Source organism: Parus major, chromosome 3, assembly GCF_001522545.3.
Source record: "Parus major isolate Abel chromosome 3, Parus_major1.1, whole genome shotgun sequence".
NCBI classification, from domain to species: domain Eukaryota; kingdom Metazoa; phylum Chordata; class Aves; order Passeriformes; family Paridae; genus Parus; species Parus major.
In genome coordinates this window covers 107,428,628-107,454,191 of record NC_031770.1, presented here as the reverse complement: position 1 = coordinate 107,454,191, position 25,564 = coordinate 107,428,628, and the positions used below count along the sequence as shown (strand labels likewise).

General features: G+C 39.4%; 1 protein-coding gene across 1 annotated transcript in view; it reads right to left on the bottom strand.

Moving 5' to 3' along the window:
* RCAN2 (regulator of calcineurin 2) overlaps window positions 1-25,564 on the bottom strand; it is an 84,106-nt gene that overhangs the window by 55,105 nt on the left and 3,437 nt on the right. The window contains exon 2 of the mRNA XM_015621279.3: window positions 21,063-21,289. Within this exon, the coding sequence (XP_015476765.1) occupies window positions 21,063-21,287 (225 nt within the window). The 5' untranslated portion in view covers window positions 21,288-21,289. The remainder of the gene's footprint in view (window positions 1-21,062; window positions 21,290-25,564) is intronic.

The window sequence follows — 25,564 nt, the reverse complement described above, 5'->3', positions numbered from 1 at the left end:
GCAGAGCAAAGTGCAGAAGAAGAGAACACTCCCTTCAGTGCCAGCAGCGGAAGTACCAATGTGTGGGAAGGCTGTGAATATCTCCTATTGAATTGTATTATTAGCAGCAATTTTATCTGTCATATTCATGACAACCCACGCGTGACCCACGACAACTCATGCTGCAGGTCAGCACTCACAAATCTGCCGATGGATCAAAGTCTTCAAAGCATGAAAGATCAAGATGGGGACCAAAAGCTGACCAGCTCCAACAACCTGGGTCAGGTAACATAATTAGCATTTGGAAAAAGTCATTGCATTCCCAGGTTTCAGCACCAGAATACTTCCAGGTAAAGAAAGACAAGTGATTATGTCACTTCACAACACCTCAGCACAGTTTAAAGAGAGAGCGAGAGAGAGAATAAAGGTGACAGAGGTATGGAAAGTGAATAACTCCTGCCATTGAAGAACAAGCTCCAAGATGTCTGTGGGAATGTTAACAGAACAAGATGATTGGCACTGCTGTGGGAAAGAAAAAGACAGGAGTGATTTGAAGGATTTTAAAGTGTGGGAGGGAATAAATGCAGAGCAAAGAAGGCGATAAATTTGAAACGGAAATGTAAAACAGCAGCATGAATACGTAAGAGCGATCACGTTGGAGAGGGGAAAAAAGAATCCTGAGCACATTCCTATCTCACACCATTTTACATCTTCCAATACATCAGAATCATGGGCACAATGATTCACAGGGAAGACGCTTAACAGCGATGCTGAATAATGGAATAGCCTGGGAGAAAGTGTGGGAGTCACGATACCCAAGTGCATGGTCAGCTCAGCTCAGAGGCTGCGCTGGTCATTGCATTCCTGCAGCCACAGAACCAGGGAAAGAACAGTTCTTGAAGTTTGCTGAGCACAGTAAAATTGTCTGGGGCTGCCACCTGGAACCAGGGCAGAGGTATTTGCAGCATACTCAGCAGAAGAGAACAGAAAAGGCATCAGAAAAGGAACAAGAGTTTGGTTGAAGTCATTCAACTTTTTACATTGCCAGCAAAGCACACGTAAGTGAACATTACACTTACGTGGACATTACATTATGTGAACATTAAACCAGGCCAACTGGATTTAAGCAGCAAGGTAAGAACTGAGAAGCTGAATCAACTCCAGCTTTTGTGCTGATGACTCAAGTCAGGAGAAAAAAAAAAAAAAATGATCCAAGAGAAGTTAAAAAGATTCCTACCAAAAGAGCCAATGAAGCACAAACAACAATTGATTATATCTATTAGTAAACTGGGAATGCAGTCTCAAATCCAGATCTAACAGGAGCTTGTAACCTAAACTAAGAACATACCAGAAGCTATTTTACTTCCACAGAGTTTGATTTTAATTTGAGTAAAAACTTCAAGTGCCAGTCAAAAAAGTGCCCAAATTTGTGAAATAAAGTCTGGGATAAAATGATTCTAAGGAGTGCTAAATCAGTATGAGCAATTGATCATTTTAAGTTAAATGGTCTGCAGTGAGAGGTCAAACAGGAACCAGGAGTAGTTCGATACCAGCATATCAACACTCCTGAATGTACCAAGAAAATTTTGCTTTATACAGAGCTTTTATAGGGATGTGTTGCATAAAGACATTTTTATAAGGGAAGGAAGATAAGTAAGAAGCAGGGAATAGCTGCAGCTGAAGGGCAAGGCTGGAGAACATTTAGTCCAGCACCCTGCTCAGTGCAGGGTCAAACCAGAGCTGGTTGCTCAGAGTCATGCCCAGTCAGGATTCGAATATTTTCAGTGACTGAGTCCACAGTGTGTCTAGGCAAACTGTGCTAACACTTGACCACCTTACCATAAAAAGAAGGTTTTATTGCAAACTTTTTTAATGTTTAAACTAATCTTCCTTTTTTTCAGTTTGTGTCCGGTGTATTTCTTTTCAATGAAAACGAAGAAGAGTCTGGATTCAGCTTTTTCACTCTTCTACAGGAGATGCTTAGCACAGCACTGGCCCTAGCTGCAGCCCCAGGGACACACCACCAATGTCTGACCTCCAGATGGATTTTGTGCTGCTGATCTCAACCCTTTTATCTCAGCAGCTGAGCCACTTTTCAGTCCTCCTCACTGTCTACTCATCTAGTACCTACTTCAGTAGTTTGTGCATGGGGATGGTACAGGGGACAGTGCCAAGAGACCTAAAGTCAGGATAAAGAGTATCTGCTGCTCTGCCCTCATCCATTCAGGTTATCACTTCACCACAGACCATCATCAAGTTCATCAGGCATGACTTTCCATATATTTAGCATTTCACACTATAATTTAAGGAATGAACCAAACCCTACATTTAACCTTTTGTTCCCTTCTCTCATTACTTGCCCTTCTGTTCCCTCTGCTCTTTATTCTCTCTCTCCACATCTGAAATTCAACTAAGCACACCCTAGCACAACACATTTGCAGATGGCCATTCAGTAGCTTTCACAACACAGATGTGTAAAGATCAGAATACAACCCAGGGTAATGTGGTAATCACTCATTATCAAAAATCTATTTTTCTTTTAAAATGTTTGAGTTTACATGACTTAGGCTCATGCTATATATGCCCCCAGGAATAAGTTTTAAGTCTCCACAAGCAGGTAAGAAAAATCTCAACTACCATACATTTCACATATACAACAGAATTTTATAGATGCAACTATATTTGCATTTAGTTCAGACCAGGATTGTGCTTCTAAAGCAAGCCTCCTGACAACCCTCACCTATCACACTTTGTTCCACACCAGTGATCAGGCTGAGAGTGCAAATTGGATATCTTGGAACAAAATTGAAGTGGAAGAGGCATTCCAGGCATGCTCAGTCCAGAGAGCACAAACTAGGTTAAGAATTGGTCTGAAATACCACAACCACACACAAATACACCAGAACCACTCTGGCAAGATCTTAGTCCAGAGACAGCTTCCTTTAGTAGAGGTTGTCAGAAAGTAAGAACTTTATCACAGGGTATTTGGCCACTATGGGGAAAAAAATTAAATTTAATCAATGCAAGAAAGATAAGGTTGGTGTCAGAATGTTGATCTAATTTCCACTTCTTCCAGTCATGCAGGAAGGAACAGAAGGTACGAGAACTTCTGATCTGTAGTAACAACAATGCACAGAAGGGCCAGGAATATGTCCAAAGAAAAGTAGGATTTTAAGAGGCCTGCAACCACCCACACTCCACCTATGACATGTTATACACAAGGAAACTCCACATTTGCCAGTCAGACAAAAGGTTGATACCAGACTCAGTATATCAGTTTTCTTCAGATGTCAGTCTTCACATAGAAGGATAAAATGCTTTACAAAATCCTAAGAGAAACACAGCACAAAGAAATTACTGACTTTTCTGAATTATCTTCAAAAGTCCAAGAACAAAAGAACAGACATGTACCTAAACCCACATTACTTTCCAGGATACTCATATAAACTGCCTTGTAAACCTATGTTTTATAGGCCAGCAGAATAATCTACCTTAGAAGACACCTCTGGAGTCATCTGGTGTAACCTCCTACTCAAGGGACAGAGAGTTCCAAGGTACAATCAGATTGCTTAGGGCCCTGTTCAGTTAACTTCCAAGAAAATCTTCCAAGGATGGAGGTTCCTCAGCATCCTTTAGCAGCTTGATCCAGTACTTACCCACTGTGAAAACTGGTTTTTCCTTTTGAGGTAGGAAATTCTGACTGGCTTTATTTACTGCCTTCTCTCCTTTCATGGTGCATGTGCAAGAAATGTCTGGCTGTCTGTTCACTACACTCACTCGGCAACAGAGGTCAATTAGGTTCCTCCAGAGTCATATTCTTCTTTTTTAGGCTGAACAAACCCAGACCTACACACAGGCTCCCCTCATTATATATGCTCCCCTTTAGAGCCCCTCTCAGCTTGTCTATATCTTTTTTTTTGTGTACAGAAGACCAAAACAGGACATGCTATCCCAGATGTTGCTTCACCAGTAAATAAAATAAATCACCTCCTTCAGCTGCTGGCTCTGCTCTTGCTGACATAGCACACGATGCAGTTACCTGTGACTGAAGACTGGAATCTGAACATGTTAAAATACAGAAGCCTCACAGTGAGAAAATAGAAATGAAATAGAGCTGGAAGCTAATTTATCCCTGTCTGCTGCATCCTCAGAGATAGAAGGGCTACCCTGTGGGGGGCTTTCCACCCAGCAATAAAGTGGCTTCTGGCACTGCAGGAAACTCAATGTGTTCTCTGATTCCCTGGGAAGTCCCTTTCCAGTGTCTCTGTAGCTTGTGGTTCTGTCTTACCAAAACTCTGTTGCACTGCAGGTTTCTTCCTCTTCACCTTTCTCCTCCCCTGCTATTTCCTGCTCTGGAGGCCTGCTTTTCCCAGGGCTCAGCTGCTTCCAAGGAAGAAACAACATCTCTTTGCCTGTTTAGCAGCCCAGGTTTCAGGGTCCAGTAGCTCACGGAAGGCAAACTGAACTCTGTAAATCGTTCTTAGACATTAAAAAAAAAAACAAAACCAAACAAAACCAAACCACAGACACAAGAAATAGTACACTAATACAAAGCATTCAAATTCAAATATTATGCAAATATAACCTGTTTCTTAAGCATTTTAAAGAGCTTTGACTAAGGCCGACTTATCTAAATTGTGACGCAATGATCTTGTTTCTGAGTTGAGGAAGTATGGGCTGCATGATCAGACTGTTAAAATGAGTTGAGAACTTGCTGAACTGACAGACTAGAAGACTAATTATCAAGTGCTCAAAATCCATTTGACAAAAAATAGCAGGTGAATATCACAAGGGTCAGTATTAGGGCAGACTACTCAGTATCTTCCAAGGCACTCTGGGCAACGAGGCAAATTGCAAAATGTGCTGAAAGCACAAATGATAGCAAAATAGTAAAGAAGGGGCAAAGAACCTCTGCTTAAAAAAAAAAAAAAAAAAAAAATCACTTGAAGATGTCATCTGCCCAGGGAGGCTAGGGAGTTACATGGAGGTTTTCAAGAGCTGATGAAAAAAAGTCAGAGTTGACCTCAACTAGTGCTGGCAACACTCCTAAACTTGGAGGCAGAGGTGGGACCAGATGGCCTCCAGAGATCCTTTCCAACCCATGTCTCCATGATCCTGTGAAGATACAATGCAGGAACTTAATTGCCCAGGACAGAAATAGTAATTTGGGGAACAAAAGCATACCTCAGCCTGACACACGGATGCATCAAATAAAACACTTCCCATTCTACTCAGGCAAATGGGCACATTTACCACTCTCAGATTCAAAAAGGAGTGTGTTTGTTTCAGACTTTCTCATTACAGTTTTTTAATTATAATGTGCATGAGGAAAAGCAGAGAGGTCTGCTTACATGTAGACTCAAAAAACCTGAAGTAGAGAGAGAAGTTAAATTCAAAGTCAAATAACACAATATACTTTGTATTGCCAAGAGCTTAGGGAAGTCTCTTTTGTCTGACAAATCTCTGAGGACTCCTCAACTGCCATTTAAATATCACTATAAGCACATTTTAAATATCTCACTACATTTACACAAACTTCCAATTACAAAATAACTCATCACAATGGCTTCTGAGTATACAAAGCCATCCTTCACCTAGCTGGCCTATAGGCTCTTCCACCATTGCCAACAGAAATAGGATGTAGGCAGGGTTGAATTCCAGTTAGAGAAAACTGTTTTGCAAATAAAACAGTAACTCTTGCAGTGATGAGTTGTCTCTCTACCTAAAAAATTTCTTGTGCTTGGTCTGAGTTGCCTAAACTGTTCCAGTAACCCAATTGTTTGAAATCTGGCAAGCAGATTTCTTGCTGCTGTTCTACTAGTCCAAGAAAATCACAATGAGCTTCCATACCAGAACTATTTTCCTGAAGGTTGCACACACACTACGTGCATATGCACATGGAACACAGAAAAACAAACAGCAAAAAAATTCAACTGGTAGGAAAGTTTATTATCTGCTCTTACATACTCAAAATACAGAAAAAAGTAATCATCACACTCAGTTCATGCAAACATATTACGCTCATCCTTTTCTACATGCAGAAAAAAAATGTTTTTAGCTATTACCTTAGAGCAGGAAGTTAATAATTAAATGTTTTGGCTTAAGAGTCATTGAAAAGTCCAAGTTGCATAAATGACATGGTACCACCAAGATTATTTAAGGCATTAGAGGGACATGAGTCATATCTACCTAAAAAAAATGCTCCTGGCATCACTAGGGTTACATTATTCATTTTGGTTGGGTTTATTCCTCTAGGGTCTAGGACAATGTATTAGGCACTGTACTAACAAGCAGCATAGAGACGTAACACACACAAGATAATCAATAACCACATCAAAGAGATCAGTCCTTCCATTCACAAGACTTGAAAATTATACTTTTTTTTCCTTATGTTTTATGCATCGAAAACTACTGATGTATTTGAATATTTCAGGAAGCATTCTCTTCAGTCCATTCATTAACTACCTTTTCACATTAGACAGTGACTGTACCCACTAGGCACCAATTAGCTCTCCTAAGTATTTCTTTGCATATCTGGAGGACATTCCACCTCCCCCATAAAGATAAGAATACCAAAGACTTCTCCCCACCCCTTACCAGTCAAGTGCAGAAGGCACAAGCGATATATTCTTAAATCAGAAGATTCAAAGTTAAAAGTGGAGCTTTTTAACAAGTTATTTTTACCAAAAACAGTCTCCTTAGCAAGGCTGTGCTATGAAAAGCACAAGTACTCAGTCTTCTCATTTTGCTCAAAAAACACTGTAAATGTATTTAAATAATGTACTACTACATATTTAAGCTGATCCCATTCATCTAAACTAGGATGAAACTTTATCCATCGTATGCATTACCTTGCTTTCAAATAATCCTATATATTTCAGTAGGGCTTTGCCAAATAAGACAATAAATATGCATAAACATGGATCAGATTTTAATCATCTTAATGCAACAGTACTTTTCCTCCTTTACTTCACCAAAAAGAAAAATAAAATGATGAGGAGCTCCTTATAACAGCCAGGCTTAAGTGCCTTAAATCATTCCTGGATTTTTTCCTGGACATTTGCTCTGTACAAGTGCCTGACAGGAGGCTGTATTCAGGTGGTCTCTTCTCCAGGGTAAGAAGCAACAGGATGAGTGAAAATGGCCTCAAATTGCTCCAGAGAAGGTTTGGATCGCACATTAGGAAAATATACTAGGATACTATATTAGGAAACCCTTCACTGGAAGAGTTGCCAGGCATTGTAAAAGGCTGCCCAGGGAATTGGTGCAATCACCCTCCCTGGAAGTGCTCAAAAGAAAGGTGGATGCAGCATCTGGAGACATGGATTAGTGGTGCCTGTGGCAGTGCTGGGTTAATGGCTGGGCTCCATGATCACAGAGGTCTTTCCCAACCTTAATGACTCTGATTCCATTTATCCCAACATCCAGCTCCAGTAGGTAATGGAGTCCTGGTCAGGAGAGAAAGATAAACCTGTACACAATTTGGGTCCCAAGCCCTAAATAGACCAATAATCATTTGGTTTTGCTTCCTCTCCACAGCATGGACAGCAAAGCTGCACCATGACTGAGGATTTGCTGGAATCTCACATTACAGTGATGGAGCCCTGGCCAGAACAAGATTTGATTTACAGCAGCCCATGACGATGGTATTACATATGTCACATTTATTAGGATTGAATTCCTTCTCAGTAGATACTCACCAGAATTCAGTTGAGTGACTCAAAGCAATAAATCTATTTTAGGTTTTAAAGGAAACTATGACAAGCAAGACAAAAAAAAAGTTGCTTTTAAACCAAATTTATTCAGTGGGCTCTAAACTTCTCTAGGGTCTAACTAAACTGTTCTCCCCCAGTTTGCTCCTTCTCTCAGCTTTGTTACTAAGTTAGGTGTAGTCACCTATTTATACCACTTTACCTGGTAGTGCTGCTGGTATGGTCACAAAGGACAACAGAACATATTTTACCAGGTTACCAAGCAAGCACAACACAAAAATTATTTCAGTCTGACTGCCTAGCTATATACAGGATACCGTAGATGGAATAAACACATGGAATGAGGAAAGACTTCAAAAATATTGAAGATAAAATGCTGGAAGTTTATTTCAGGTGCTGAGCCACAATACACTGTGGAAATTAAGATCTAGGTCCACCATAAGCAAAAACACTGCAAAAGAAATCTGATAATAATAAAAATTCCCTGTAAAATTATTTTGGCAGGGCTGAAATGAAACTGAAACACATTTAGGGCGAACACCATTGTTCTAACTCCACAAAAAAAGAAAGGATTAAAAAATACATTTTGTATTTAATATTCCAGTGGTGGCGTATTTTAAACTCCATTCCTTAACATGTATTATCTTTCCTTCCTCCAACAGCAAGTGCTGTGTGGTGCAAGGACGAGTCAGCAGATGGCACCCACGAACCAGAGCACACACACCCTGATGGCCTTTAGCTCACACACACTGGGCTGGGTTATTCACAAAAACCTGGGATTTCTTTCTGTACCAGCCAGGATTTTCCCTTACACCGTGTAAATGGTCTGTGTATAAATCAAGTTTACATTCACTACCAAGGTGACTTGCTGCACAATCATCAGTTGCAAGGAGATGTCAGAAAGAAGCAAACCAGTGCTTTTCACTTTGATAATTTTAATCTCAAACTCCTCAATATCAGTGTTTTTACCCCAGTTTACATCAGTTTTCTGTTCAAGAATGCCAATTGCAGATATTCCCTTCCATCTTGCCAAACACACACATAAGATACAACCTCAAAAAATAGAAAAGAAAAACAAAATCAACACACAGGTTCCAACTTAGAAAACCAGAAGGTATTATAAAGAACCTAAAATTCTCTTAAAAATCAGTATCGCAATACTGACACACCTCATATTTTTTAGGTCTAGGGTTAACAGCAGTCCTTATGCTACAATAATGTGGATAAAGGATAGCTGAAGGTCCCTCAACAACAAAATAAGGTAGGGAGGGAACCTGCTAATGTAGAAGAAAAAGCAAGACAGGTAACAAATATTTCAAGGAGACTGGACTACCCAGAAACTCTATACTGCATATCTGCAGTACATAAACCACCTAAAATTCTAAATATGCCACTGTCTTCACATGACTTTCACCTTATAAAGAATTTTCTGAAAATCCAGTGCCTGTTACTGTTCATGTTCAAACTCCATCACCCCTTCTGCCCTTTAGTTATACCACTAGAAAGTAGTTGGTTTTCACACAAAACTAATTCTCAGACCAAGTGCAAATCTGTGCAACACTATGTTTTTCTTCTTCCTCCTGTTAGTCAGAGAAAGAACAGGCTGGAAAAATACAGAGTTGTGCTGGGAATGGAAGACATTCCATTGAGAAAAATCTCATCCTCACTCAAGCTACTGATAAGGTGTACATCCATCTCTTTCTGTTTCAAGACTGACAAATACCAGATAAGGATTTAATTCTTAGACCTGAAGTAAATACATGGAATACAGACACGTAGCTTGGAGCAGCTATTTTAAGCAGATGCTTTTGTTGTCGCCACATGGCATCAATCACATCATACATTTTAGATCAACAGAAAGACTGTGATGCAGCAGGGTTCTGAATAGATAATCAGAACTGTGCTTCAGTATGTGACAGCTCCACCAAAAAAATTCTCAAAATCTAAATACACGCACAGGACAAACTGCATCTGCTATATGTAGGTCACAAACCAGCAGGGAGTCAGAAAAACTTCCATTCAGAACTGTAATGGATTAAGTGATGGATTAAGACAATAAAACAATTTATTTGGGAAATACTTATTAAAAAGGTATAAGCTTTTCTATTTAAATTATTTGAAACTGGAATATAAAAACAGGAAGACAGATTATATGCCTAAGAAACACTTCTATACCATTTGTGCTGTGTGTTTTCCCCTCTTTACTGTGAGGCAAACAGAAGCCATCACAGGAGCAGCTGCATCACAGAGGACACAGTAGGTAGAAAGAACACCAGGTAAAGAAATATCTGAAAGGAAGATTTGTACTTAAAGAGGCAAAGATAAAGGGATTTCCAGAAGGACACAGGAAGGAAGGACAACATAACAGCATTCTGTGATGTATTTCCATAGTTTCTGTTGGCAGCAGAGGACTTTAAAAGAATTTGGAAGCATCTATGACCAAATCCCTCAAGTCAGACAGTTTGAAGCAGTCCTGTACATTTATTCAGAGGAACAGGACCACCAGTATGTAAGAACTGAATGGATCCAGAAGTTGCTCTTTTACTCATCTAATATTATATATACTGAATTGTGTCTCTGCTTGTTAGGGAAACATTCCTGGGAGAATCCACACAGAAGCTTTGCAAAGAAAAAAGGTGAAAGTAAGCAGTACCAACTTGTTGATGTACATTAAAAATGTTTGATATCACATAGGAGGCAGCCTCTGGGCTGTGTCAGTGCTCTCAGTCTGTACATGGGTCTGTCCCAGGATCTCAAAGAAAACCAAGTAAAAATAACTCCAGATCCCAAATTGGCAGAAGGCTAATTCAGATGGCCCTGTGGCTCAGTGCAACACAACCTCAGCCACATTAAATACCCATTTCATTCTCTTCAAGACTGCTGGTATTTCAGTCTGAGTGAACTGACTTTGCTTTCAGTTGGGGATACCACAAAATCCAGCTGTTTAACAAAAGCAAACAAATAAACAAATATACAAAAATAATCAGCATCCAAAAGAGTCATGAAGAATGAAAATAGAAGAGATGTGAGCTTCTTGACTTTATCATAGCTTTTGTAAGTCAGCCCATGGTACACACCAGCCTGATATTGAGGCCTTATCACAGGGGACATCTCCCCCCAATTTAGGGCTGGTACCTCATTTCCTCAGCATCTTCTGAAGTTCCCAGTTTGTTCTTCCCTTGTAAGCCAGCCACACACTGGAAACACAGGGAAGAAACAATCAGATTTCTTCCCAGTACTGGTTCCAGTAATATGAAATGGAAAATTTCTGTATTCTGCATGCTGCGATGTCTTTATGCTTTTTTAACTCACCACAAGGCCACATAAAGCCAACACACACAGACTTGAGTCCACCCTGCTGCAGTGCAAGAGTTGCTTTCATTACTCTCTTGCCAGAGATACCATATTTTTTTTCCTATTTTATTGTCAACTTCCAGCTCATTAGTCCCTACCACATGGAAGGCTCAGAATTCCTCTGAGACAAACACATTAAATCTACCGTATCTGTAATGCCTCTGCTTCTGGATTAAGTTTCAAAGCCCAGTACAAAAGTTATGTAACTTAAGCAGGGTAGGGTGTCCAGAAAATGCAATTGAATTAGAAGAAAATAACCTGAAAGTAATCACATTAAACCAAAACAATTTTAAAAAGTACATTCACACACACTACACAGGAAACTGAGAACTCAAATAAAATCCTCACTGGTGGAATGGTATCAGCAGATCTTGTTGCCTGAGGATTGGACCTGAGAACAAAACCATGGAGAAATCTTTGCACTACTGCAGCAAATGCTAAAATTTCCATCAGCTGGAAAAGAATGAGGAATTCATCTGGCATAGAAGAAAATATGTTTTCAAATGCACAGAAGTAATTGATAATTAATTTCACCTTGATTCAACTATGATCTCTCACCTTTGTGCTCAAATCTGTTGCAGATCCTGTCTTAATTAATGCCACAGTATTAAAGCTGACATCTCTCTCTTCTCCACCCTGTATTTTCTCACACCACCTCCCCATACCCCTCATTTTCTAAGACAACATTCCTCTCCAAGCAGTATTTTTTACCCACATCTATTAACCATTAGTTTATTTATTGCATTTAACTCTTGCACAGTGTTAACACATATTTTATATTAAATATTTGAGAAATTCCCTTAAATTAGTGGTAATTAGAGTTGTAATTTTACTGTTTTGAATGTGATTAAACTATAAGGTTGTTTCTGTAAACGTAGTGTCTTTATGCACTGCTAATGAAGGCTGACCTTCATTTACCAGCCTTTTCCTTGGGCCAGAAAACTGATATCAGAACTTGTGGTTGGATTAGGACCTCTGATGCTATTAAAATAAAGAACAGCTGCTGCTCTAACCACATTAGAATGGCTTTACTGCACTTTTTGATTACTATCAGCTAGAAAAACAGGATTTTTGTTGACTTCAGAGTGACAGTCTGCTGGAGGGAGAAGGGCAAAACTCTGTTTGACCATTAGCAGATATTTGCTGATAAGAACTACTTAGTGGAACAAACCAAAGACTTTTCTATAAATTACATAAAGGCAGCTTTTCCCTTGGGGAGCTGTAGTTTTTGCTTGTGTCAGCAGATACCAGAAGGGTTGACTTCTTCCTTTAATATGCAATGTGCCAGCATCAGTTTCAATGAGACCCCAAGGAAGTTCCTGCAGAGTTCATGGCTGTGCTTTATTCCAAGTGTGACCAGTCATCTTATCATCTTTGTTTTTATTGCTTTATAAAAGCATGCCATGCCTTAGATTTCTAGAAGAGAAAAAAAGAGAAAAAAAGAGAAAAAAACCCAAACAGGAATAACACTGGTCAAGAATAGTAAGTATCGCTATGTTACAATAAATCTTATCGTTCCAGAAAACAATATATCCTGCAATCATCCTGGAGAAGAAAGGCTCAATATTCTGTGTACAGTCAAACTCCAGCATTTTCAAGAAGGATAATCAAAAGGAAAACTCCATCAACACCAAAACTCTGTCAGCAGAAGTCTGTGGCTGAAACCCCATTCCAGCTAACCCTGATGAAGGTTCAGAAGAAACCCTCACACCAGCCTCAGTGTTCCAGGCCAGATCCAACTTCCTCAAAGATCAAAAGGCATTTGAGTCCAGGAATGTAGTTCAACCTATTACAAGAGACAGACAACTGCCAAGTGGAATCGTAACCTAAATTTATACAGTGCTTAGGGATATCTGAATCAGACCTACCCACAGTTTATCCTACAGTGGCCATTGTGCTGGAGAAAGGAGTAATTAAAAGGATAATTTTTTACTGACTTACACTCAAGACCTCGCAATTCCCTATAGCTCCCAGAGCCTGTTTACTCATGTCATAACAGAAAGCCCTCATAAATCTTGGCATAAATTTATTAATACATTTGTTCAAACATCTCATTATTCAAAAGTCTGTATTTTAGTAGAACATTATATTCCTGTTAAAAAAAAATAAATGGAAATACCCTGAATGGTCCTTTCCCAATAAAGATTTCCCGCCCATCCTGGTTTGAGATACCACATTCCCTCCAGACTGCAGAGTAGAACATAGACACAGAAAGCCAACACTAGAAAAATTTTTCCATAGTTGCTCTTAAAGAAAAAAGTACGTTTCCATATTTAAAAAGCAGACAGTAACTGCTGTCTTGTGTGTTCTGGAAAGAACATTAATCAGGTTATTTTTGTAATTTACAAACAACTAGTATAGTTAAATGCTTTGAAGTACTACTTCAGATTTCAGCTGCAAGGAATACAGGCCTACCTTTAACCCAGTTGGTCTTTTGCCAGGCACGTTCTCCCATCGAAAAGGGCATTTGTGCTACCAAGAGCACTGTGCATGGATGGGAAAATAACCTCAAGTACTCAAGTAACAATTATTAGACAGTATCCACATGACAAACAGTGGCCTTTCAGACCCAGAAATATTTGTTACTAAGTTTTTGGTTGGTTGAAGGGTTTTTTGTTTAAAAAGAAAACACCAGCACCACCACAAAAGCACCAAACCACATTTTCAGAGCAGGACTGAACACTGATGTAATTCAAGAATATTCAGAGCTGATTAATTCCTGCATGCCAACAGCATAATCTCCAGAACAACCCAAGAGAAGATGGAAGGAATGCCTGAACTAGACTGACAACTCCTTACAGCTCCTTCGGAAATTCTGCAGAGCACCTCAGAGGAAATTACCATCAGACCCTATATACATACATAAATGCAAGTTGTCTTGTTAAGAGCTACAAGAGCAGCCTTAAATCATCTCCTTATAAATATGCATTGACATTCTGAATATGCAAAACACACCAATCAAAATTAACTCATTTTCTGCCTCTGAACCAGAATGAACACTCAACAGATCCCAAATGTCAATGAAGGTGAACTTCCCTACTGCCCCTTCCCCAGTAAAACCTCAGCTCCTTATGGTTACTGTGGCTTGAGCCCTAAGGAATTCCAGACACTGTGATGCTTTGTGGATCTTGTTGCCAGTCATGTCTAGAGAGTTCACATTCTATAGTACATCAAACTTCATGAAGTTTCTGCTTTTCTTATCGGAGCTCCTCAACAGAACTCACACGTGACCTGTGAGCAAAGCACAGGAACAACAGCTACAGGGAGGAGCTGTGACTCCACATCCCATTCCATATACCAACACAGAGCTGGATAAGAAGGTCCAACAGCTACACCATGGGGGAGTAAAGGGGAAGTTTATGAATGACAAATACAGAATCATTGAATAGTCTGGGCTGGAAGGGATCTAAAAAGATGATCTAGTTCCAATCCCTGCTATGGGCAGGGACACCTACTAGGCCAGGTTGCTCCAAGCTTCAACCAAGCCAACCTTGAACACTTTCAGGGATGAAACATCCACATTTTCTTTGGACAACCCGTGCCAGGGCCTCACCACCCTCACAGTAAAGAATTCCTTCTTAATATCTAATGTCAATCTACCCTCCTTTGGTTTAAGGCCATTTCAAGGCCAAATATCAACAGCTTTTTCCAGTTGTAGAGAAAACTTCTATAATGAGGCTGAAAAGATCAGGCTTGCACTCCAGCAGTCAGGTGGAATATCAGATGCAGAGCATGGAAGATCACAGGTGTTTTCAGACAAAACACTATATTGCTCAGAGATGGTTCACAGGAAAAGCATTTGAAATTAGTTACAGAAAAAAAATGCAATGGAAAAAGAACTTTAGATTGCATATTTCTTACAGCAAGAACAGCCTCCTAAAGCCTTATTTTAGTGCTTCCATGATCATACAAAAAAGGAGTGCTTGACTGTCTGCAAACCAGCACCCAGGGAAAAGTGCAAAATAGGATTCCCAGGGGGCAGCTGTGATTCATGAAGGACACTGCTCCTGCAGCCTCTCTTTGCAAGCCCTCTGTATTTTCATTTTATTAGACACACAAACAAGAGTATAGTAAAGAAACACTACCATTTTCACAGATTGCCAGGGAGTAACACTGATCCCATTTATAAAGCAGGACAAAGAAAAGAAGGTAGATTCCACAGCATGAGGCACAGTCTGCTTCAAGTGGCAGCTTCTGATAATGTTATCATATCAACCACCACCAACCTTAAAAGGTAGAAAAACTGAAAGTAAAACAAAGCAACAGCAAGTGTACCAGGAAGGCAGAGTGAAGCCTGCATTCTTTTCCAGCCTTGGAGCTTGACTTCATCTTTGCTAGGGTGACCTTCCACTGAGTCCAGGCTTGAATACTAATATTAGACTAAAAAGAAGTGTGCCACCCTCTAAATATAATTATGACTCAAGACCTAGAGGCTTCAGTGATGTAATATGAACAAAGAGATTCTGACTTCACAATCTAGATGCTTAAAACTCAAGTCAAAAGGAACAGATCTTCTTTCCCCTGCAGACACAAAGCCTGCCTAGAGCCTCCCAGAGCATCATCTTGAATTGCCTGTAGGAGAAGGGAACCGAAGAAACATTTCACACATGGCAGCAGACACACTGGCTCCACTTTGTTTAAAAGAAGCACTGAACAGACACATTTCAATTATCTCCTTCAGTCAAAGCATCAGCAGAAAGTTTCAGTTCCAGAATTAACATATAAAAGTTAAAGACAACACAGCCGACCAGTAAGCAGTCCAGTGTCTTTCACTGAACCTTAAAAATAAAAATAGCAGCATGAACATGGGCTTTGTTAAAAAATCTGACTGCAAGTATAAAGGGAAAAAAAAGCCTTTACAAGTAAGGTTACAAAGAGCTCTTAAAGTATCACCCTTGGACAAATATTTCAGTACCCACCTGAGGGAGCCTTAAATATTTTTCAGGATCCAAGTTCTAAAATATATCTTTAAAAAAAAAAAGTCAGAGGAAGTCTAACAGAGGCTTCTGGAGTAAGAGAAAGCAATCATCCAATATATGTAAATAAAGTTGTAATGTGAAATAATCCCTCATGAAAATAGTAATTGTTTTCATAGTAAAGTCATTCTATTAAAATAGGATTATCTTTTCCATTGGCTTGTTAGTTTGACTTTTCTCCTTCCTGCCCCACCCTACCTCCATTAGGCTCACAGTTCATAAAATGTATTTTTAACCACCTTCATTCCCCAATCTTGCATTCCCACACTGGCCCTCTGCATCAGAAGAATTAGCATATACTTCAACAGGTGTTCATAGAATCACAGATTGGAGGAGGTTGGGAAAGAGCTCTGGAGGTCATCTTTTCCAACCCACCCCTGGGCCAAGCAGGGCCAGCTCGAGCTCAGCTACCCAGGACCATATCCAGACAGCTTAGGAGTATCTCCATGGAGAGAGACTGCACCACCTCCCTGGGCACACTGTGGTATCACTGCCACAGAAAAAAGTGTTTCTTGAGGTTCAGAGGGAACCTCCTGTGTTTCAGCTGATGCTCTTGGCCCCTGCTCCTGGCACTTGGCAACACTGAAGAGTGTCTGGATCAGCCCTGTTTGCATGCTGTCTTCAGGGGTGCAAACACATTGCTCAGATCTACCTGAGTTTCTCCAGCTCAACAGGCACAGCTCCCTTGGCCTTTCTTCAGAGCAGACAGGCTCCCATCCCTTCATCTTTGTGACCTCCCTCCAAGTATGTCTACATCTTCCTCATGCTGGAAATTCCAGAACTGGAAGCATTTGATGAGTATCTTCTCATGCAGAAATAATAACAGTATCTCCTATTGGTTTAGATTACATTGGCAAGAAAAAACACTTGGTGGAGTTTGGCTGTCACTGCCTAGGCAGCTTCACCATAATAACTAAAATGCTCACAAACTTATAAATCACTCTTTATATGAAATAAAATCATCAAATTTAACTGGTGCTCCTTCCAATTTGAGCCAAAAGGATGGTAAAAAAAGGAGCATGCAGCTTCTAAAACGCTTGGGGAAACACATCCTTCCCTCATGAAAACATTTTCTAATAATGACAGCTTTGTGTAAGCATCTCCTGAGGCACTACAGCATCTGAAGAAACTATCCTGAGACAAAGATGCTTCACTTTGACAGTGTGTTTACCAGTCCCACCCTGAAGGAAGTTCCAGTCACAGAACAGAAAGGTTGGTTTTACAAAACAGTGATACATGCCTAACAAAAGCACAACAAAAGGGTTACTAGCCAGAGTTTAAGGGCTATGGGTAGCAATTAACTGCTGAAACACTCGAATATCCACCCTCAGGAGTTATCAGAGTCATGGCCTTTGGCTGACCAACACAGTTGCTTTATCAGGAAAGCTAAAAGGAGCAACACCTTCCATTCAGTCACACTATCAGCCAAAAATAAGTCTCAATTTTGCCGTATCTTGCTCACACATAAATAGCCCGATCAATGCAACAAAACCATGGGTTAAGGAGAAATTTTATTTTTAGCTTCTTTACAATAAGACTTCCATGACCCAACCAAGTCAGTGCTGTACACTCCACAATACCAAATTAATCTGCCCCTACCATTAGCAGTTTTATGCCAAAATAAATGATCAGAACACAGGACAGTGACAGCAGCACAACCGAATGTGATCCCAGCTTTGCAACAGATTATCCTGTTGGATAATCTCCACACCTTTGCTGGATTTTAGAAACCATAAAGCTCTGTATTTCGAGCACACTGTAAAGTAGGTACAATTTCATTTTCCACAGGAAGGTGCAGGCTGTCCATGATGGGAGTGGAGATAAGCAAAACCACCTTCCCTCAGCTGTAGCAAGCTGCTATCCTTCTGAAGCTGCTAAAACATCCTGCACAAATCCTTAAATGCCCACATTATCGACCCAGTTATCTGGGGCTTTCTCCTGGTCCAAGCACACATTTCTTTCCAAGAACATAGCCTGGAAGGTAGGGAAATATTTTTTGACCAGATGTTCTGTTAATGAAGAACAATCAGTTGTAAGTAGCATTAATATATATCCGCCTTTTCTTCAGTATGTCAGAGCAGTCAGTTCCAAACAGCTTCTTTGAAGCCTGATGGTAAACTCATTTTCAGATTCCAGAGTCCACAGCTCGTCAGGCTCAGGATGGTGAGACCTCAAGGTGCCAGCCAGGAGAAAACCCAAACCTGTGTCTTTCCCTGCAAAGGACACGGCCTTCAGCTGCCAGAATTCCTCACCTTCAGAAAATGAACATCCAAACTCAGGATCTCTGCAAGGTGCCATCATTGCTTTTGACAGGAGACAGAATCCCTTCTAAGAGGGATTGTAGACAGACAACACCGGTGAAAGGGTATTTCTGACACAGGACTCAGAACAAACCAAATCAGCTTATCTCCCAGCACAGGTGTACATGCTGCCAGTAGCTTCTGCACATCCATATTCCAGCACAATGTGGAATTTACCCTGTACCTGATACCAAGGAGCTAAATGCCTTCAAATTAAAACCTGTCTTTTGTGAATGTACTGCTTAGATATTAGTGTGTTAGAAGTTTGAACTTGACATTTCAGCCTCTTAGACACTTCAGATAATGTAACCTTAGAACTGACAGGGTAACTTCTTTAATACTGTTCCATGCTAAAGTTACTCAAAACTTCCCACACCAAATCAAACCAGCCATTTACAATGAGGGGTTTCTTCAGCTTCCTTTACTAACTAGCTTGTAACTTCCAATCATAGCTTCATTTTCCTCCTAAAAGTGCAGGTCAAGAGTAAAAGTCAAAAAATACATTACAAAAAGCTTTCTGTAGAATAAACACCACAATTAAACAATATTATATATAACTATTACTGTATCACATACTTTTTAGACGTTTAGTGTACCATTACATATACTTTGGATCAATATATAATTGAAGAGTGTTAGCACCATTTATGAATAGTGATGATGTGAGATTTTACAATTTAGCTTAGCAACTTGACAATATTTTATTTTGAATTAATGTGTGCTCTTATCTTGCAGCAACAGTTATTAATAGAAAGGATTATGGGTATTAATCAACTGGGAACACAAGTACATGTTCTACAGGAATAATAAAAACCATAATCAACTCCCCAGGTTCTTGGATTTAATGAGAAATCCAAAGATAATCCCATCTTGTTAAATAGAGACTTACAGGAGTAACCACTTACCTGCAAACAGAGCTGCTCAACCCACAGCATGGACAGGGCATTTACAGACCTGCACGTGGCACAGAACACCCACCTCCACAACCCAGCTGCTATTCTTAAAACACATCCTTAAGTCCTGCAAGTCTTTGGGGATTGCTATCCCACATACTTACATAATCACCCATTCCATTTTCTAACTAAGCCATCAGCTAAATACCAGACTACAGCTCTCAAAAGGGAAAGCTCAGGAGCAAGTGGGGATAGAATCTCTGCAGGGTGAAGAGAGATTCTCTACTTCCAGGTGGGCTTCTGTTGTCTTCCTTTACAAATAGATTTTCAGACCCCTCCAACTTAGTCAGGTTCATTACCAGATGGTGAGAAAATGCTGGAAAATGGCAGAACGTAAATGCAAGATGGTTATTAGCAAAAGGTCTATTCAGTAAAATAGGGCACTGTTTTTCAAAACTGCAATTTAGAGTGTAGAATTTGTAATATATAAACACCCATTTTAAAGCTCATATCACAGTATTAATCTATGTTACTCAAACATATACAAGACATTATTACAGAAGACAAAAATGCCTAAAAATCTAAACCCAAATAATTCCACTTGTGCAGCCTCAGCAGACATCACTTTCAGTATGTTTAACAGGAAGCCTGTATCCTTATAAGTCTTGTTTTATTCCTCTTTTATCTGGTAACCCCTCCCATTAAAAAGTCTTTGTCCATTCTGGTCCCAGTGATTTTGATCCAGTTTTACCTGGATAGCTCAGACAGTTTCAGGCAAAACCCACTGTACCACTGCCAGCTTGTTTCTGAATTGAAAATTCTGAACAGGACACTCAAGTAGCTTCAGATGTGCCTATAACAATTAGCTCAGACTCATTTCATCAGACAATAAAGCCCCAAGCTATCAGTTTTATATTCCTGAAGTCTCAGTCAGAAAGAATACTAGACTAAGAAACAGAAACTGAATTCTTCCTGCAAGAGTTGATTTTTTTCTTCTTATTATTATTATCTTAAGACCATGTTGTTCTCAACTTTGTTTTAGATTAATTGCAGAGTTCAAAATATTTTCATGAAGTTTCTCATGTCTTTATCTTGAAAATCTGAAGTGAATGACAGTGAGAACACAGCATTACAGATAACTTAAAACATGCCAGACCTTAACTCTATTCTCTACAAGTACTTGAAAGGAGGTTGAAGTGAGGCAGGTGGTGGTGGTCTCTTATCCAAATTAGCAATCATTAAAACATATGGAAAAGGTCTCAAGGCATGCCAGGGGAGTTTTAGCTTGCCTATTAGGAAAAAATTATCACCTAAAAGGGTTGTCAAGCATTGGAACAGGCTGCCCAGAGATGGTGTTGAGTCACCAGCCTTGGAGGGGTTTAAAAGATGCGTATGTGTGGCACTTGAGGACACAGTTTAGTGCTGGCAGTGCTGGGCTAATGGTTGGACTCAAAGGTCTTTGCCAACCTAAGGATTCTCTAATTCTGTGAGAAAATACAGAAATCTCAGTGATCTGTGATCAGCAAGCAGGAGCAGCCATCACACGTTTGACTTTGCCATTCCCACCATCCCTGCAGCCAAGGTTGCCATGAAGACACAAACCTCCATTTCAGTATTCTGCAAATTTCAACAAAAGAAAAACACTTTTTGTTTACCTCAGCTGACAAAAAGGTTTCTAAGTTCTTGAAATAAACATCAAAGAAGAATGTTGTTGCCACCTTAGGAAAAAAGTCGTATTTGTGATCTAGTCTCTTTGCATAAACAGATTAAACTGTTTCACTGACTGCAATAAACAGATATAAAGCATAGGTTTCTCTTACAGGGAAAACTTAGGAACAGACACTGTACCTTACTGTCCTCATCCTCAAACACGGACTGGTGAACATTACAGGCGAAGAGAGAATTTGGGAGATCGTTGAAATCAATTATTTCATGAAAATCTTCCTGTGCAAAACATGTCTTTAGGCCGTTGTCTCCATTGATAGAGTAGAGTAGGAACTGTCCTCCATCCTCTGGGATGCAGCCGTAGTGGCCAAGGCCCCGCATTCCAAAGAAGTAAGAATCTCCCCTCATCCCTGGCAGCATAGAGAAGATAACATCACACAGTTACACTACATATTTAAACATTCCACATCCACAAGGTGACCCATAGATTCTTAAGTATGGGGGTTCCATTTGTAGAAAGAATTTTTCACACTATTTCAAAGCAACAACTGGCATCTGACACAGGGCACAAAGATCAGTCTCACCAAGGTTTAAACAGGGACTTGGCTTTAACTTCATTTATTAGCACAGAAAAGGTCTAAACATACCAGTACAAGCTCCTGAACACAAGCAGAAGAGACATTACTTAAGGGCCCCTTGCCCTATGAGAAAACACTGTGCTGTATTTGGGTTTAAGAGAACCATGTTTGTTACTGGGCAGGCTGCTGGTGCTTCTGAGTCTGCAGCCAGCTCAGGAAGCATAATGCCCAGGGTAAGAAGAACTTTGAAAACAACTTCAAAATTTAAACCAGGCATCAAGAAAAAACAAAACAAAAGACCCTTATGGAAAGGAGCATAAATATGTCATCATCAAGAACCAGTAGAACCAGACACATCTCTGGTACAAAGAACACAGCCAATTTTTTCTACAGTTTAAGTACAGAACTTACCCTTGAATAGGTTTTAAAAGCCCATTAGCAATTTATTATTTGCATCTTAATCACACTAGGAAGCAAATAAAGTTAAGGAAAGAGTGGACTCAAGATGACTTTCAGCATTTTTAGGAAAGTCAGGTTGATTTTGGAGCCTTTATACCAAATGCATCAGTACAGAAAGGTACATTTAAGGCACACACAATGATGGGCACACCTAATGAGACCATACATTAAATGGTATCATTACTGTTGTAATGAGAGAAAGCTTCATACCAACCAAGGGGAGTAAGTCAAGGCCCAATTAATGATCAGGGTGTTAATTAGTATAAAATCAGGAATTTAGCAGTCCTTAGTAGACATCAACCTATCGAGACATCAATCTACAGAGCCCCAGTAAGTTAAGTTTACTGGATAATCTATTCTAATCTAATCTATTTCCTTTTTGTTTCTTTCAATAACAGTATACAATCATTAGCTGCTTTTCCTCCTAACACAAGCGTTTAGAGAGTTACATAAACTCAGCATGCTCATCTGTTCTGCTCTGCCCTTGCTGTCTTGCATACTTGCTATTCTCTATAAATAGCTGTAAATATTAGCTCAAACACACTATATAGGACTGCTGTCCAAAATTAAACCATATGGGTTTATTACACTTAATCTCAGCAAAGTTAAATTATAGAGCTAATTTGCTATGGCTGTGCCTTTCATATAACCTCTGCTCTGAAATGAGATTTGGCTGATGACAGAGCACATCATTCCACAACATAAGGTTATGGAAATATCAGTAATTGTTATTGCTGGAGTCTAAGGGCTAATGACAGAAGTTCTCAAATACACAAGCTGAAGTCATGCTCAAAAGTACTGCGTTAACCTAAGGATGGGTTTTCAGGCTATCAAATACACACTTTCCTTTCAGCAGCCCTGCCCAATATTAGCACAACTACCTCCAATTTATTTCAGTTCAGAAATTAAATTCTAATTGGAAAGAAGAAGCCTGAACAAATGGCAGAAGAGATGGCTACAAATTCAGCAGTACATGTTAGTGTAGGAGAGCTCACCATCACAGTAACATTGCCTCTGGTACTTGAACCAACTCACTTAAGCTTTGTATTACTGTACATTTAAACACATCCAGGGAAATACGATAAAGAAAACCTCACAGCAGCCAGAAACTTCACATCAGAATGTAGTATTTTCTTTAGCAAAAAGCTTTAATAAATCATCTCCAAAAACAATCATCTTTAAGCATGTTTGTCATCATGTCTAGCCCATGTCATTAGATTTATGGAAATGAACCTCAAGCCCAGCATGTTACAAAACACAATTTACATGGCAGGGCAGACTTGTGTCAGGCTGTGGGAAGAATTTCATTTGCAACAGGCAAACAATCTGCAGCCAGGGAAGACAGTGACCATCTGAGAGTCACACTGGACAAACTGAAGTTGTAGGAATTTGGATTATGTATGTTAAAGCTAACCAGTTTCACACCTCCTTTCTCAAGGCATAACAAAGTTAATTGTCCAGAGAAGCAAATAATCTCAATCTATTGACAGAAGTCAGTAAAGTCTATAGGCTTCCTCACAAAACAGTTGTTTATTTTTCTCTCCTGGGAGAGCCATATTATAATAAAGTACTACATAGGAAAGCTTTTATGTTAGGAATTCAGCAAAACCACTATGACAAACAACAAAACAGAACAGAATTTTAAGTTACAACCACAAAGCTCAGGTTTTTAACCAATAAAAAATTGAACATATGCTGCAGCAGCCAGGATGAGAAAATAATAAATATTCACATCATGTGGCAGTCTTGCTCTTCTAGAGCTCTTGGACAGGAAAAGCTTGATTCTTTTTTTTTCCAGCCAACTACTGAAACATTTTTGCCCAGTGGGACTTAGGCACTGGCCAAATCTTTTTAAGAAAGTCACTGTTTCACAGGTCTTTTGACCAGCTCTTTTCCCAGACTTGCAGGTAGGTGTCTGCGCCTGCACAGGCACCTTCTACTCATAAAGATACACCCAGAGTTCTGATCAGCATTCCCTCCACCAGCAAGTCAACTTATACCTGATTCTTAAATCCTCTGCCCATTTTATGATGGGATGGTTTAAGAACACCTGTATGGAGTGAAATCACAGATTTTCTTTTGCCATACACTGCACCATAGAAAGCACAGCCCCACAGTTAAAACAGAAACCTCACTAATTAAATACATATATGTTCCCCAAGAGAAATAAACTGCTCATAAGCCTGAGCTTATGATAATGAGAGGGGACAAACATACTTGAATTATTTGTTAGCAGACTTCAATCAGAAGTTATCCTCAGGCATAAGATGGAAATCTTACGTTTTTCCATATTATGAATAATGTTACACATACAAAAATTTACATATATATATGTAAAAAATCATAACTACATATCCTTTATTATGTCTGTCAAACCTTAAGGCTCAGGTATCATGTTGTTGGTAGGGTTTTGTGGCTTCTTTGAACTTACTTACCCACTTCAGGCAGTCCTCTGACAAGCAAAATATCCTCTTTCCAATTATTCAACTAATTTAGAACAAAAAAATTTACATTTCAAATCCCTTAAAACAATTAACTCTAAGTCATTTATCATCCATGAACTGGATTTCCATATTAAATAAATCAAATTAAAAGTATTTTTTTATGTTATTATAATATGATCGCTGGTTCACATTCCCATTTATGTTAAAGCTCCTTTCCACAGCTTCTGAAAAAATAAGTTAATTTCATCCCCTTAAGATCCTTTTTTATATTAATAAGAAAACAAACACACACAAAAAAAAGAAACAACCAGAAAAACCCCACGTAATAGTAAACTGTACTTATCTTCCTTTTAAAATGCAATGAGTTCAAATCAAGTCATGCATTTGCTTCTCCCCTCCCAAATCAGATTTTACACATATACATAGATATATATAGATATATATATATATATAGATATATATATGCAGTAATACAGACACTATCCAGTCCCAGTATTGATGCTAAATTATCCAAAATCTTAACTGGGATCATTACAGCAAACTCTGTCATGATGATTGTTCCCTTGAAAAGTCTGAGACACTGAGACAGCTTCAAACCCGAGCCAAACAACTTCATGTAAACTCCAGCTAAAGCTGAGCACTTGCCACATCCATTTATTCCCTTTATTTAAAGCACACCCAAATGTAACCTGTGATATTTCTGAATTTGGTAGAAGGTTTGGACCCTCAACTTTAATACATCCCACAGAATGAGAACCTCACGAGTGCTGCACTTTCAACCATTGGAGAATCACAGCAGCCACTCTCCTTCCAGACTCTACACATCACTTCACTCTGATGTGGGTTGCTTTAAATTTCTCCTCCCATAGTCCAGGTGTGCAAAAGTTTCTAATTTGGGATAGCTCCAAACACAAGGCACCCTTCCCACTGGCACAGACCAGGTCATGTCAGTGTTCAGCAGTGGAGATGCTGTGACCAAAATCTCTGTAGAGATTCCATGTTGGAGCTCTGTGTTCATTCTGTTATGTCACTATTTTTAGACACAGTACACCTCTAATTAAAATTAACAGAGGCCAGCAGAAAATTATATTCACTGGAAAACAGCAGTAGCTCACTGAAGTTTCTCCTTGAAAAATTACACTTATTTAGTGTAAAACTGAAAGGGCAAAGATGTACATTCTCTCATGAAGTCAGACTCCTGCAG